The 14,946-nt window shown below is 41.1% G+C and overlaps 1 protein-coding gene across 7 annotated transcripts in view; it reads right to left on the reverse strand.

Moving 5' to 3' along the window:
- Window positions 1-14,946, reverse strand: part of FAT3 (FAT atypical cadherin 3) — a 423,806-nt gene that overhangs the window by 15,847 nt on the left and 393,013 nt on the right. For 5 of the 7 annotated variants that reach the window (XM_074917414.1, XM_074917394.1, XM_074917403.1 and 2 more), the window contains 3 exons: window positions 5,832-5,985; window positions 4,159-4,814; window positions 1,537-1,650 (listed from right to left, as the gene is read on the reverse strand). In XM_074917414.1, the coding sequence (XP_074773515.1) occupies window positions 1,537-1,650; window positions 4,159-4,814; window positions 5,832-5,985 (924 nt within the window). The remainder of the gene's footprint in view (window positions 1-1,536; window positions 1,651-4,158; window positions 4,815-5,831; window positions 5,986-14,946) is intronic. The other 2 variants (XM_074917386.1, XM_074917423.1) reach the window with 2 other exon arrangements.

Genomic DNA, 14,946 nt, shown 5'->3' on the forward strand with positions numbered 1-14,946 from the left:
TGTGGTTTCACTGACAACCTTCTAACCTTTGCAGGGATGTGAAGCACAAAGAATTAAAATGACAGGAAGAGGAAGGATTTATGGCTTCAAGAGGGATATCTGTTATGTACATGTATGTGAACGTGTATATGCTTACTTATGTTTGTACTTCTATTTTAAGCTCCTTCACTGCAAACTTTCCCTGCTGCTGCAAGAACACCAGAGCGTGCAGTCCTGTACTGACATCTGCAAATGGCTCATGATTTAAGTTTCTTCCCTCATATTCCCTGAAGATATGGATTTGTTTAGACCCTGAACTATAATTGGTATCTCTAAAGGCCATATTTTAAATGCAGCTTTCACAAAAAATGAGCAGGCACAGAAGGTCCAATCCAGCTTCAATGGGTACTGTGTCACTGATTTAAATGGGGGCAGGATCAGATGCTTGAAAATTTGAGAGATACAAAAAGTAACCAGGTACAATAAATGACCACCTGAATAATTATTCTAAAGGTAATTATAATATAAACATGTATTGTTTAAATAATAATAATTCTAATAATTATTATTCTAAAAAACACTAAAGGATCTTTTTGGGCCGTGGGGGCAGAAAAGCGCTGAGAAGCTTGACAAAAATACTCATGACGCTTCAGCCACAGCTGAACCAAAAGGAACTGCAAGTGCACTTTGCTTTAAGTGCTTTTTTCAACATTTAAGAGTACCTAGGGAAGAGCTGCATGACATGACTGAGGAACTGAGTCTCCAGACAGTTCATTAACTGGCGGCTGAAGAAACTAAGTACAATTTCTTTGTGCTAATCTTTTTCTGTGTATCTGAATGAGGTTTTCCTGACATCCATCATCCCTCCCTGGCAGAAACATCTTGCCTTTTCTCAGACCCAACGCTCAACATACATGGGCTGTTGGAACAAAGGTTTGCTCTGACTTTGTAGGCCTCTTTCAGGCTGTGTATGGCTCTGCCCATGTCACCCACTGAGATAATGATGTAGGATATGAGAGCGGGCAACGAACATGCACCGAGCAAGGATTTAATGGTGCTCTATTGTTCGCTGAGCTATGATTGCCAGGGAAAGGCCAAGCCACCGGGGACCGGCTCATCCACTCATTGTTGCTGCTGAGCACCAGCAGAGTTTTGTTGGGACCATGAATGAGACCTGGCAAATGGCACAGAAATTCCCTTTAATTTGACTGATGAAACATGAAAGTCATCCTCTTCTAAGAGGGAAAATGATAGAAATTCTACAGTTTCACTTGCACCATATTAGTCAACTTATATCTTGGCAACGTGACTCTGCTTTATCACACCTCTAGTACACTGTAAAGCTTGGTACTGATACAACATCTCCAAGCATCAAGATTTTAATTATGCTCCTATAATTTAAAAAATGGACACAAAGTGAGGGTTTGAACCCAGGACTTTCTGACTTCTAGCATCATTAAAGTGTTTTCTAGATGTCACCAAAATGTTTTTAGTAATATTAGAAAGAGAATTAAATAGCTTTGTCCTCAGCATAATAAAGATAAAACCGTTTCTTACCATTATCATCACCGGAATCAGACTGGAAGGAGCTGAGGGACTGTACTTCAGAGTTGCTACCTTTATTACTTCCTGCAAAACAGGTCACTTCTTCAGCGTCATCAACCCCTTTACCTTCATTGACAGCAAAAACAAAGCAAAATGGTACTCTCTAGGTATGCCAATTTGTCTCTTTATACCACGGAGCCATTTAAATCCTGCCCACAAGTAGCCTTCTATTATTTTTGTCAGAATCAAATTATTTCCTTCAGACAGAGGAAATGATCTATTGGTCAAGAAGGCAGCTGATAAAGATACCTAGACTTTTAAAGTGTTTGAAGCTCAAAGAGTCTTTCAAGTGGCTGACACCACTGTAATCAAGGAAGAAACATCTGTATTCAGTACTGCCTTTTTAGATGACAGGTAGTCTCAGCAACAAAGAAAATGATGACTGAAAAAATGTGGTATAAACATCTTATACAAGAGATTACAGTTAAATTTATCTTTCCTGTTCATTTCCTAATTTGAAAGCCTCATTAAAGGCTCATTCAACGCTCAATAAACTTACTGTGCATCTATTTATTCGTATCAGTGGCCCTTGGATCAGATTTTAATGGCTCCACCCCTGACATATAAAAGATTATGCTTCAATTTACATTGCTTTTCATCAGGGACATTCAGTCTTTGCAACTCTTCTACAGTTCAGAAATGTAACTGCAGCCTATATAAATTCTAGTGTAATTAAACACACATGAATAGACACATTCAACTACACGTTACATGACTGATAATAAGGAGCACAAAAAGTTATCCTCTGTAGTAAGCACTGAGATACCTGAGCTAATTACAAATGAACAAGCTCAGGTGCTGCAAACACGTAAGTACAGCTCTCCACCTGCTAGTTGTAGATATTTCTACCCAGCATGGGGCACTTCCATACAGAAAGAGCTGATTTGCTCCTGCTGAGAAGCAGGGAATGTAGTAGATGGAGCGAGTGCTGCAGTAACGAAGCTGCACTGCCTCCCACTCCTTGACAGCTGAGGTCTGTCTCCATGGTGTGGCCTCACGCTGTGCAGAAATTCATAGATACCAGCAGTGTCTGTGGCAGAAACACCCGGGAGAATATAAAACAGAGCACGTTTGGAGGCTGGCATGCTGATGCTTTCAATCAGCAAAAATATATTTAATGATTAAAAAGGTCAACCACAACACAACTGTGAAATACAGCCCAAAGAAATGAAAATTCATTCCTGCTTTTCACTAGAAGACCTTAGCCAGTGTGCTGCTTTAGAAGAAAATGTGCAGGGCACAGTGCCAGATTTCTCTCTCCTTTCCTCAACTCCTATTGCCTAAAACTACTGGACTATGAAAGTTTCTGGATCATGGAGTTGTATTTGATAGTTTTGGTTAAGGCTGTGTTGCAGTGGGGTGGAAGATGCATCAGGAAAAACTACTAAAAAGAGAAAACATCATAAAAAAACCCCATATGCTAAAACGAACAACTCCCAGACCATACGATACGTTCTTACTTGCAAGGGTAGACAATGTAGGGCTGTAACTCTGTCCCAGCAAACTGCTATTTCCTGCTGTGACAGAATATGTGAAGTTTGCTGCATCTTCAGCAACTTGTTCAGGAGTGGAGGAGGCACTGTGTTATCAGGTGAGAAACGATCAGACCACAAATGGTGTGAGAATCAGAAATTTTGGATCACTGATACTGAATGCAGATGGGAATGCAATGGACTGAAACTGATCCTGTAAGTAGTGAATGATTTTCTGCTTAATTTTGTAGACACTGGGAGGAGAGAATATTAGTTCATTTGTTCCTGTTGAAAAACAGGAGTGCTTCTTGAAGAAAATTTAGCTGCCCCAGAAGACCAACTGCCCAAACTTAGCAGAGTTTATATTTAAGAATGCATTGTATCACTTGTAAACAAGTGAAATGTGTTTAGTCATACTTAATGCATAGAAGTAAAGGTCTTGCACACCTAGTTTAATTATAACCTTTTGTGGCAGGTGCACCCACCCAATGAGAGCAGAGCTTCTTGGCTGCTCAAGTGAGCAGCTCGGGGCTGACTTTGTTTTTGGGGCTTCATGGCAGTTGGTGCGTTTGGCCAATGGCAGCCGCTATTGACCACAGGTCAGATTGGGCCTGGGCGTAAATGGAGTCCCCTGGGGGAGCCATTCGGAGCTTGCCCCATGGAGCACCACCCGGTGGTTGAGGACTCTCCCCTGGGGTCAGGACGCTGCCCAGGAAAACTCCTTGAGGTGCCTTGGGTCGGGTCATTGCCCTGAGCATGTCCTTGGGGTTGAGAGCCCTCACTTGTCAGGTGAGAGATAAAGTGTTTTGGGTTGCCCTTAAACCTTAGGAAGATGTTTTGCTCTCACGGACATTTGAACCTGTAATTGAATAGTTGCAAAGGGCTAGTTAATTGTTAAATTTTTAATTTTTGGTGGTTGGTTGTTTATTTGAGAGTCTCCATAACACCTTTCAAAATTAAACCAAATCACTTCTTGAAGAAATGTAACAACTGTAAGTGTACGAGGTTGGAGCATTAAGCGTACCTGTGCCACTGTACCTCCTGAACCCTGAAGGCAACCTTACGGCAGAGAAGAGAGAGACCAGCATGCAGTGATACTTACTTTCCATCCCAGCATCCCATGTGCTTTTCCTGATGGAGTCGCAGTCGGAGCGACAGGGAGACACGGCGGGCAAGTTTGGAGCCACGCTGCAAACCACCACCCCTCGTCTGGCTGTCAGTATTCGAGGAGACTCAGGATGGAACGTTGTCATCTCCTGGTGCTCCACGCCAAGCCCATCCACTATCTTGTCCAAGTTATTCCGTGAGTCACTCTGGAAGCACGGGGTATAGGCCATTGGCCTCACCGGGACCTGTGGAGGCCCAACCTCTTGGTAGATATTTCTACTGTCCCCACTGTTCCTGATGTTCTTGAACTGGATGCCATTGCTCTTGTTGAGCAGGGCAGCAGTAGCCGGATCCTGTACGAGTGTGATGTTGTTGCGGGAATAGTTCTTCCTGAATACCTTCTTACGAAAGATGATAAAGAGGACGATCAACACAAATATGACAAACAGGACCACGGCTATTCCTATCAGCTCCTCCTTGCCAACGTATGAATGCCCAGCTTGTATATTGGGAACCACCACAGGGCGAAGACCACAGTATTGCCCCACATAGCCAGGGGTGCAGTTACACAGAAATGAACCAAATACGTTGACACAGGAGCCACCATTTTCACATTCTTCTCTTTCACACTCATTGATGTCTTCTTCACACCTTAAAAGAAGAGAAGGTGAGTCTGGACTTTGGAGAACACCTAGCCAGCAGCCCAGCTTGTATATGATGATTTATCTTGTCAAAGTGGTAACATTACAGTTAACACCTTGCTGGTACTTGGCAAATGATCTTATAATTACCATAGTATTTAATGATATTTAATTTTTTCTACAGCTATTTCATGGCTTTTTAAGACAATAAAATGGAAGCATCAAGAAGGAAGTAAGAGTTTAATGCATCTGACAGAAAAAGGATCCTGGAACCTAATGAGGCTCACTGAATGTAATAGAGAATCTCAGCCTTCTTATACTTTTTTGGGACCATCCCATTGGATTCAATACAAAATATTAGGGGAATTCAAGGAGAAAATATTTGAAAAAAAATAGAGTAAAAAAATCAGATAGTACTCATTTAAGAGAAGATATACTGACTGTGTAAAACTATTTAGGGCTGAAAATAAAATGAGCAAATATTAGAGAAGCAGGGGAAGAAAAAAAAAGAACAGAAACTTTAACGAAGAAAAGAGAATTGGAAAGGAGAGGTGATCAAAAAAGGCAGAACAAAAAGTACAAACAGTAGACAAACTAGATGAGAAAAAAAGCATGTTGATGGGCAGGTCAGAGGATTTTCTGTTTCCACATCAAGTATATGATCAAGGCTGGGATTTTAAAAAATGAATACAATAAAAAAAAAAAGAAGATGACATAGCAGCTTCCACAGGCTTTATGGGATTGCTCAAAAAGCCTCTAAGACTTAGGTGTGCATATTTCAGTGAAAACTGTCTGGTGATAACATCCTGAAAAAATAATTTAGGAGGTCAGGTTCAGAAAAGCATTTCTGAATGAAGGCCTCATGGATTTCTCAGCTGTCATCAGCTTATACTTGAAGTAAGCACTAATTTGTGGCTTATTTTTTGCTAGGTGAGTCATAGCTTCTGGGTACAAAATACCTGATCAATAAAAAACCCCATCACTGAATCAAAAAGCTCCTGTGGCCCACCTGGAGAGGGTCACTTACGTTACTCCCGTCAGGCCATTTTTGCAGTTGCAGATGAAAGCGTTGCCGATGGGATCGCACGAGCCTCCGTTCCGGCAGGGATTTGGGAAGCAGGCTGTAATCTCTGACTCACAATTTCTTCCCGTAAACTGGGAGAGGCAATTGCACTGGTAGCCTGGGAGGTGAGGGACACAGAGAAATAAATCAGAAGTCTACCACTGTATCTGCCTAGAAGCAAGGAGATCGACTTAGGTACTTTATTCCAAAAAATGTATTGTACTCTGGGGGAAAGGGAATGTTTATACTCATTCTGGTATGCCTGTGTGGTGCACATTAATGCCAGTAGAGAGTTTGTTTATCCAGGATGTCTGGACAATTGAAGTTCATGTCTACCACCAGAGAGGAATCTCTGCAGCTCAGACTATCCTGATCATTATGACTCAGATAAGAATAAGTGTTGTCTGTGATCAACTTTGGTCACAAGAAATATTCTAGGATGCACCTCCAAATATTTTTGAAAATACAGGCCATATTTGCTGATAGCGGCAGCCCACACTCCTTTAGGAACTTAAGAACAAATAAATGAGCTGAGACCTTTTCCACATCTGCATTTTAGAAGGACGACACAGTAGGAATGTGAAAGCAATAAAATATTTGGTAGTGATACCTTCCACTTTCGTAAAGCGCATCATCCAGGCATGAACTATAAACTTCATAATACCAGATGAACTGGGCAATACCAGCTGTAATCAGAGCTGATTATGTGCAGTGTATGCTATTAAGAGACTGATTAATTACTGGCTGCAATACATCAGACATAACTCCACTGCAGTGGAGGGGGACCCTGTAAAGGATCCAAGCCCTACTTCCACGTTTCTTGCCAACAGAGGAGCAACATCAGAGGAAGAAACAGTTTTTAAACCCATCAATTTGCTCTGCCAAGTATCAAATGACAAACCTTTTTTTTTCCTCTTCTTGTGATTTCATATGGCACAATGCCATTAATAAAAACTTTTATTTAATATCACAAAGAAATCCAGTGAGGCAGTGCATCTCTTTATGCTGTGAAGTGGATATTGAAATAAGAGTGCTTTTTCACTTAAAAAGAGCAAGTAACATGTAGGTTCTGAAAGCCATGAGATGGCTAAGGAAGTCCCCGGGATGGAAAGATTCCTAGATTAGAGATGTTGAACTAGCAAAATTCTCCTAGACATCTGTAAAAAACTTTGGCTGATTTTTAAAAAAACTATATACACAATCCAAATGCCCCAAGCAGATGTGTAGGCAAGGTTCAAGATCCAGTTAAGGGGTTCATATGCTTACTGAATATAGCATATGAAGCAAGTGGAACAATGAACCTTCCTGCCATTAATACTTCTGGAGATAGAGCTGAAATGGTTGAATGCAACTCAGTTCGGTGTCAAAGTTATTAGAGATCAAGCTGATGTAGCTGAAATGTCATCCCTTAGTAGTGAGCTTTTTAAATGTGTTTTTTAAAACTTTCTATATCTATACATCTGAAAAGAAATAAGTGCCACTGTTCTAGGAAACATGGCTGGAATTTCCAGCACAGTTACAAGGAAAAGAATTTCATGGAAATGATGTGGTAAAGCCCAGTGGAGGCATGAGGCAAAAGCAATTCTGCATTAAGACTCCCACATCTTTTATGTCCTATCCAGTTCAATTCACCTTTTTCAGTTACTCTAATTGAATTCTTTCATGAGGACAGGCTTTAGAGAACAAACTTGGAACCAGACTTGTTGGTGTATTCAGTCAAGAGTCCAATTCTATTTAATTGAAGATACATGAAACAGATGCTCAAACATCACACCGTTTTGCTGTCCTGCTACAAGAAGGGAGATAGAAGCACTGCTGTTTGCAGGGTTGCAGAGTTAAGAAGATAAATGATTTGAGTTTGGGGATTCTTAAAATGCATGTTTGGCCAGCATCAGCAAGATGGCATTACTTTTTGGTGTCTTATACATATCTCACTCAGACAATGTGAACAACTTTCGGGACTTGTAGGGATCTGGGTCTGAAGAATTACACAACTGTGACTCCACCAGGCATTGCATTTTGATGCCATGCCTACGATAGATTTATTGATAGTTGGCAGAGTAGCTGATACAGAAATACTGTAGGTAGAAATCATAGCATGAACAAATAAGGCTGTTACAGTGCTTCATTTTATGACTGAACAGTGACATCTATAGTTCAAAAATTTGCAGTAATGTTTTGTGTATTTTCATGGTCTCAATGAGTTTAAGTGAGATTAAAATGTTCAATTCAAATATAAAACATTTTATTCATACATATATGCTGCCTTATATAATAGCAGAATAGATATGTTGTATTTGCTAACTGGTATTTTAAACCTATATAACTTTACATAACTTTAAAGTGACTTTAAAATCCAACTTTCTGTAGCTAAGTTACTAGCTGCCAATCATTTCTAAGATAAAGCCTTTGAATCACTTTCTTTTCATGTCTTCTGTTTGTTTCAGCTGTTTAAGTTCTGGGTTCTCAGTCTGTAACATTCTGTTACATGTACTCACTGCAGAAAATTTTAAGAAATATTGATTTGGTAAAAAAAATTAATCCTTTTACCACCAAGTATAAAAGGAACATGGATTTATTAATTATTATTGTTGCCTATTGTTTATATTAACTTCACTTAACATTTTATACTAAGACGAGATTAAACTGAATGCTCTGGATGGGTCAGAGCTCTATCGGTGTATGATTAAGACCAAAATGAAAAGTATGCTTCTGAAAGCCTACATTTTTGGCTGAACTTCATTTAATCATGGTGGAACACAGTCAGATATTAGAAGACTGAAGTATTCAGTACAGATTTTAAGTCTAGGGATCAAAGTTAGAAATAAAAAAGGCAATAAAATAAGACAGTATTAAAAATGACAACATTTATCACTGCCTTTTCCTCCTGTTGGAAGCACTGCCATACACCTGCCAACTCTGAGCCACTGGCAAAAGACACAGAACTTTCCCGTGACACACATGCTCAGAGCTGCAGAGCATTCACCCAGGAGGTCTCCAACACAGCAAAGCATATGTCAAAATTCATGGAGTAGGGAAGTGAAGAGCTGATACGATGGCTCAGTACACAGCATATATTGACTCGGCCAGCACACTTGCCAGACCTTTTATGATTCTCCAAACCTCTGAGCAGAGGTTTAATTTTGCCTGCTACTGCGCATTGTAGCCTCATGGTCGTGGGCAAAGTGTCATCATAAAGAAAACCTTTTTGGACAGGAGTGCATCCAAGGTCTAAGAAAGAGTTTTTCTTACACTTTTAATTTCATATCCAGGTAATGTATCATGCATTTCGTCCCATCCATTTAGCACAAGAATAATAAGCAAACTTCCCATGTCCCAGAACAACAGAGCTGAAGAAAAGGCTAAGTGCCCTGTCCTCTCAGCAGGGGATCAAAAAACTCTTTCAAGCAATGTAGGGCTTGCTCTTGCTCACAATGAAGTCACTGGAAGTCTTAGAAATTCATCAACATTTAAGATCCTACAGTCCATACGAGTTCCCTCCGAGAGATATGAATATTTCATTTTGCACACTGATGCTGGAAAATGTTGATCTGCATTCTCCAAGGCAGTAAATTTTGTGATGCCACCACTGTATTTCTTCAGAGGGAACCAATGGAAAAAGATAGAAAGCTCTGGTAAACATATCTGCAATGCTTCTGGGGTGGGACCTCAGCATGTGCCACAATAGCCTGTACCAACAGCTGACCTAAGAGGAACAGGCTATGAGCAATGATATCTACATTAGCAAGCCCTGCAGAGCAACAGTGGTGGGTCTGTGGAGCAAACCAGTTGGTGCTGAGGACGCAGCACCCTCAGTGCACACATTTCAGGGCTTTAGGATCACGTTAGCTGTGCTCCTGGTGCACGTCTTCCAGCTCAGCACTATGCAGAGGGAAGCCTGGTCCTGTCCTCCGAAACCTCACCTCTCCACAGTGGGAACCGAAGCACAGTGAGAGGGGATCATCAGAAGATTCACATCAAAGCTCTGCAGACATAGCCCTCTCCTGCTTACACATAGTCTTGCACTTTCTGGTTGTTTAATAAGGCTTCTCTCATGCTCCTCTACTAATCTGAGTCCTCTCTACTTAGCTGAGTCTCCCCTTCTCACTTTGAGTCCAACAGCTTCTCTTCCTGCCTTGTTGGCATGTCCCTGTCCAGAGAAAAGGGATTTTTCAGCCCAGACCTTACGGAAAAGCAACACGCTGTAAGCGAGGATACTACACAAGCTTCCTGCCTATACCTATGTTTGCTTGGCACTTAATAAGCAGAAACAGTGGCAAAAGGCAGGCACGGTGCCATCAGCAGATGGGATGCCGTTATGCAGCAAACGTCTCCGTTGGTAACATTCCCAGCCTGCACATCTGAATGTCTGTCTATCCTCAGGTTTACTTGGCTTTATTAGAGAGGATGCTCCGAACTGCTGCCAATTCTTTTTTTTGAACATGTGTATGCTCCTGTTTCTATCTATCACATGCAAGAGGAGCTGGCTTTTATCTGTTACGTGCTTTGGCTTTTGCATTTGATCTCTCCATGTAGTTTCTTTCCCTGCTGTGCAGCTAGACCTGACAAATTCAATGCCCTGAAACAGGTCTGCCCTTGGCCCTACTCACATAGCGTTTCATGGCAAGTTAACTGATGAGAAGAACTGAAGGTAAAGAGGGCCTCTCCCAGAATTTGTATTTTGGTATGTTTATAGACATACCAGGCCACCTTCAAGAACTGTGTGTTCTTCAGCCATACATGTTCCTGCCACTTCAGATTTAACTTATCTGTCTTCAAACAGATGATTGCCTTGCCACTAGGTTGGTATGAAAACGAACCTCTGTCTTTGTTAAACCAGTGCTTTCCATGAAAGGATTGGCTTGTATGTGCTTTGAAAGTAGGAATTTAAATCCAGATGTCTAAAAGCTTAGCTATAAAAAAGATTTTAAAAATTAACTGATGTGCATTTGGTATGCTCACATTACAGCAAGCCAGTTTGTGTGTGTGAAAAAGGAAGATGAAGAACATAAGTAAGACCAGTTCAGTTCGTGACTGGTATTAATACACCCACTTTTTTCCTGATGTCATTCTTATCAACTAACTAATCCTCAAAAACACTCATGTCAATGTTGCCAACATGCTTTAAAACATGTATTATAACCACCACCTAAGACCCGGGTTGCATTTTCCCCTCTCTCTGGATTTTAACTCTGCTCATAAAAAAAAGAAAAAAAAAAAAAAGGAAAGATGAGGAGAGGGGATATCAATGACTTTCTGTCCTCACACTCTGCTCACAGTCCTTGACTCAGTAGATATTTCTGCTCAAATGCTTCGCGTTCAAATAAAATTGCCTACTCACATAAGACATTTACTTCAATCAAAGCCAGATGTATATAGGACTGATCAAATTAAAAGGAAGTAGCTATACGTATAATTGCAGGCTTTACAAGCACAAGGCTTCTCTCTGTGGTTGAAAACCTTGGCGCAGTGTTTGCATTTGATTACAGTAAAGCTTTCTGTTGCTGTGATTGCTCATGTTGTTATTCATGCAGATAAACATACATTTACTATTGGCAGATCTGGTAACGCCACTCTATTATTAAGGTTGTGTGACATTTCCCATTTTAAGACCTCATATTCAGCAGCTTATAGCTTAACCACACTTTAAACACTTACTTGAATTTTCTTGGGAAATTTCAGTCCAAAGAGCCAAGCTGTCTCTGAAAGTCATGCTGTTTGTTAGGTTTCAAAATGCTAACAAATTTCCTCAAAAATAGCTTTACTGACCCGTACTTATGGGTAGGGACTGAAAAGTCTGGAAGAACGTGGCCTGTGTTTCAGGGCTGTGGTTTCCAGTGTCTCCTAAGAAAATTGTCCTAAAGCTATATAAAGCGTTTTCTGCTAGGAGTCTCCTGAGCTGTCAGGAGCACTAGTGAGTGTTTGTTCCCCTTTCCCAGCCCTTTTATAGCATGTATGGGACCTTCCCGTGGGGTCCCTGGGCACGCAGCACCCTCTCTAACCACCGACAATGCTGGGCATACACTGCTGCTGTGGGACTTGATTTGGACCCACGGGAACACACGAGTGCACGCAGACGTCCACGCCATCGACCCAGAAAACAGATTTTGAAGGCAGAGAGGTTTTTCTATACTCTCAGTGATGTCTCAGAACATCTGAGCTATCTATGCTTTATCCTGCAGGCTAAGATCCCTGTTTTTTCCTCCTGTTCCAATATGCAGAGAGGTCAGACAGAAAGAGCCAGCACAGGTGAACTAGCCCTGTGCCAACTCTCCTTTTGGGGCAATACCTTTTGCATACCTGTGAATTTGCCCCTACAAACACTAACAGCAGCAGTGTGGACACACTCCTAGTGCATATAAAGCATTGCTTTAGCATTTCCCCAAACAGGGCTGTAATATTACCCTATTCCCGTAACTGCAGGATGAAATGGAAGATCATCAGAGGCAGATTTTTATTAATGGTGAACAGGGCAGTAGGCATTTCTATTGAAAGGAAGATCTCACAACAGGAATACTATTATGGAGGTTTATGTTTTAGATGATCGATTTATGCAAATTATATGTAAATTAGCCATGGCCCCTTTGATTTCTGGCATGTAGCCAGCAACTCTTTTCATATTATAATGGTGGGTAACCTTTGCTTGGCTGTTTTCCTTTAAAGTTAGCTATAAATCTGAGCTTTCTTTTTCTTTCTCTTAATTTTCTTGCAAAGCACAGTAGGGTTTCTGTAAGGAAAAGGATGTTAACAGTATATGAAATCTGTTCCATAAAATTCAAATTAGAGGATTTATTTATTAAAACAAATCCTATCCTTATGCCAAATATTGTCTGTTTAGGAAAAAAGAACATCACTCTCCACAAACTTTAATAGGAGGATAATATCATGGAAAACATTGGTCAAGAGATCCTGATGCTACCGAATGCCCTGGGATTGGAAAAAGGACCTTTGTACTGTATATTTTTGAATGTTCCCCCCCCTAAAAAAGAAAAAAGCTGCCATTTTCTTTCTTAAGATAAAAAATGAAGAGCTACTACTTTTTTTTCTATTTTAAATGAAAGTCAGCTGCTAACATCTATGCCAGTGAATACAATGGCTGCTGATTCTTAAATGCAGGCCGCAATTTATGGCTCCACAACTAGCATTTGCAATGCTGTTGGGCTCGCTGCTCTATGGAATTTAATTACGTGGCCTTTATGCATATGGAGGACACTAACAGCAGAATTGCTTTGCCTTGTGGAAACAAAAATGCCCATGCCTTCTCCCTGTGGGCTGGGCTGCAGAACCACTGACGTACAGTCAGGGCCCATTGCGCTGGAATTATGGCTTTATAACAATCCTTTATTTACATACACTGCTGAGGCAGTAAAAACAGCAAACAGATTTTTTAACGGCAGGCAGCCAAAACATCCCTGCAGGGCACGTGCCCCCTCACCGAGGCAGGAACGCAGGCAAGTTAAATCAGTTCCATGACTGCTTTCTAGCAGCGAATTATGTAGACATGAAAACAGTGCGTGCCATTCCAGTTATAAAATGGGTCCAATCTTCAGCGCTGCCTGTTTTTCCCCCACCCCAGTCTCCCCTCAGTTTGAATTGGCATGTGCATGATGCTGGGAAAAAAAGAATTACTGCAAAGCGTTTCATTAGAAAGGTTTCAATTTACTCATCATGAGATTGCTGCGCAATACTGTAAATGGACTCAAATAAAATCAATAGAAGGAGTTGTTCTCATGCTTCCTAGGATGCCAGGTGAATGGTTAACCTCATTTATTAAGTATGGAGTCTGAATCAAAGCCATGTTATGTTCATGTACATATTACAGCTGCATTTCCTAGGGATTTAAATAATCTTGCTTAGCAATTCTCTCAGTGACTGCAGCATTCTTCTGCCTCAGAAAGATTTTCTTTTGCCCTTGTTGTGCAGCACTCCTTTGCTTTCCTTCCCTTGGTAAAGACCCTTAATGACACACACAAGCAGCAATATTTATCCTCGTGCTGCACATCACATCCTGGCTTTGCAGTGTTGTGCTTCTCTCCTCCCAAATGTCCCTCCACCTCCTTCCACCGACAGAAAAGCTGACAGCATCCCTGATACGCAACATTTGCCCTGGCATGGCAGAAGAGGTGGCTGAATCAAAGCCAAGGATCCAGAGGAGATGATAGCTGAGATAGCTCAGCATCAGGAAATCCACATTGTCAGGGCTTACCCTATAAGAGCAGGGTTATCCAAACAAGAAACTTCTGTCTGATAGTCAGTTTTGCTCAGATCTCACCAGATTTCAGCCTTGAAAAATAAACTGTTCTCAAGTTTAGGAAGTTCCTAAAGTTTAGAAAAATCTATGTGGGGAATGGGGGTCAGAAAGGAAACACGAGAACAAGGCTTAAAACAATGAAAACTAGAAATAATAATTATGGGTGCAAGGGAACTGCATGGACACATTAAAGCAGAAAGCCCTGGGACAGTGGTTAAATGCTCCATAAAAAAAGAGTTTAGTGGGAACTTCCTTAAGGAACCACAACCATATGGAATCCACTGACAATAAGTGGATGGAAAGCTCTGAACTTGCAGAAGACCTCTCTGTTGAGCACCCTCTTTTTCAGAGGAAGTTTTAGTCTGCCATAAAAGGTGAGTGATGCTGCCTGCTAATACAGTATGTGGAACTGGAAGGGAAAGCTACACTGCAATGAGAGAACAGTCCTAGAAGAAACGACCTAGATGTATGTCATTTGCTTTTTTTCCCGCTAAGATGCTGACTGTTCCTATGGTTTGGTAACTTGTGCACTACATTACTGGGTAGTAAGTCACGGGCTCCAAATAACATAAGCCACCATATAACCACTGGATAGGAAACTCCACCACGAGCACAGTTTAAATCAATGCCCTATAAACTTTGGATAATATTACTTAGACCTTGAAGCACTCAGGCCTCCGAGGAAGCTGTAAAATACACTTCTGGGCAGGGGGGGTGTTAGAATGGCATGGACTCCCTATTTTTCCATGCAGACATGTAATCAAATTACTTACTCACAAAAGGACCAAGGTGTTTGTGGACAGCTCAGTAATTATATGTGACAGCTTC

This window comes from Athene noctua, chromosome 1 (assembly GCF_965140245.1).
Source record: "Athene noctua chromosome 1, bAthNoc1.hap1.1, whole genome shotgun sequence".
NCBI classification, from domain to species: domain Eukaryota; kingdom Metazoa; phylum Chordata; class Aves; order Strigiformes; family Strigidae; genus Athene; species Athene noctua.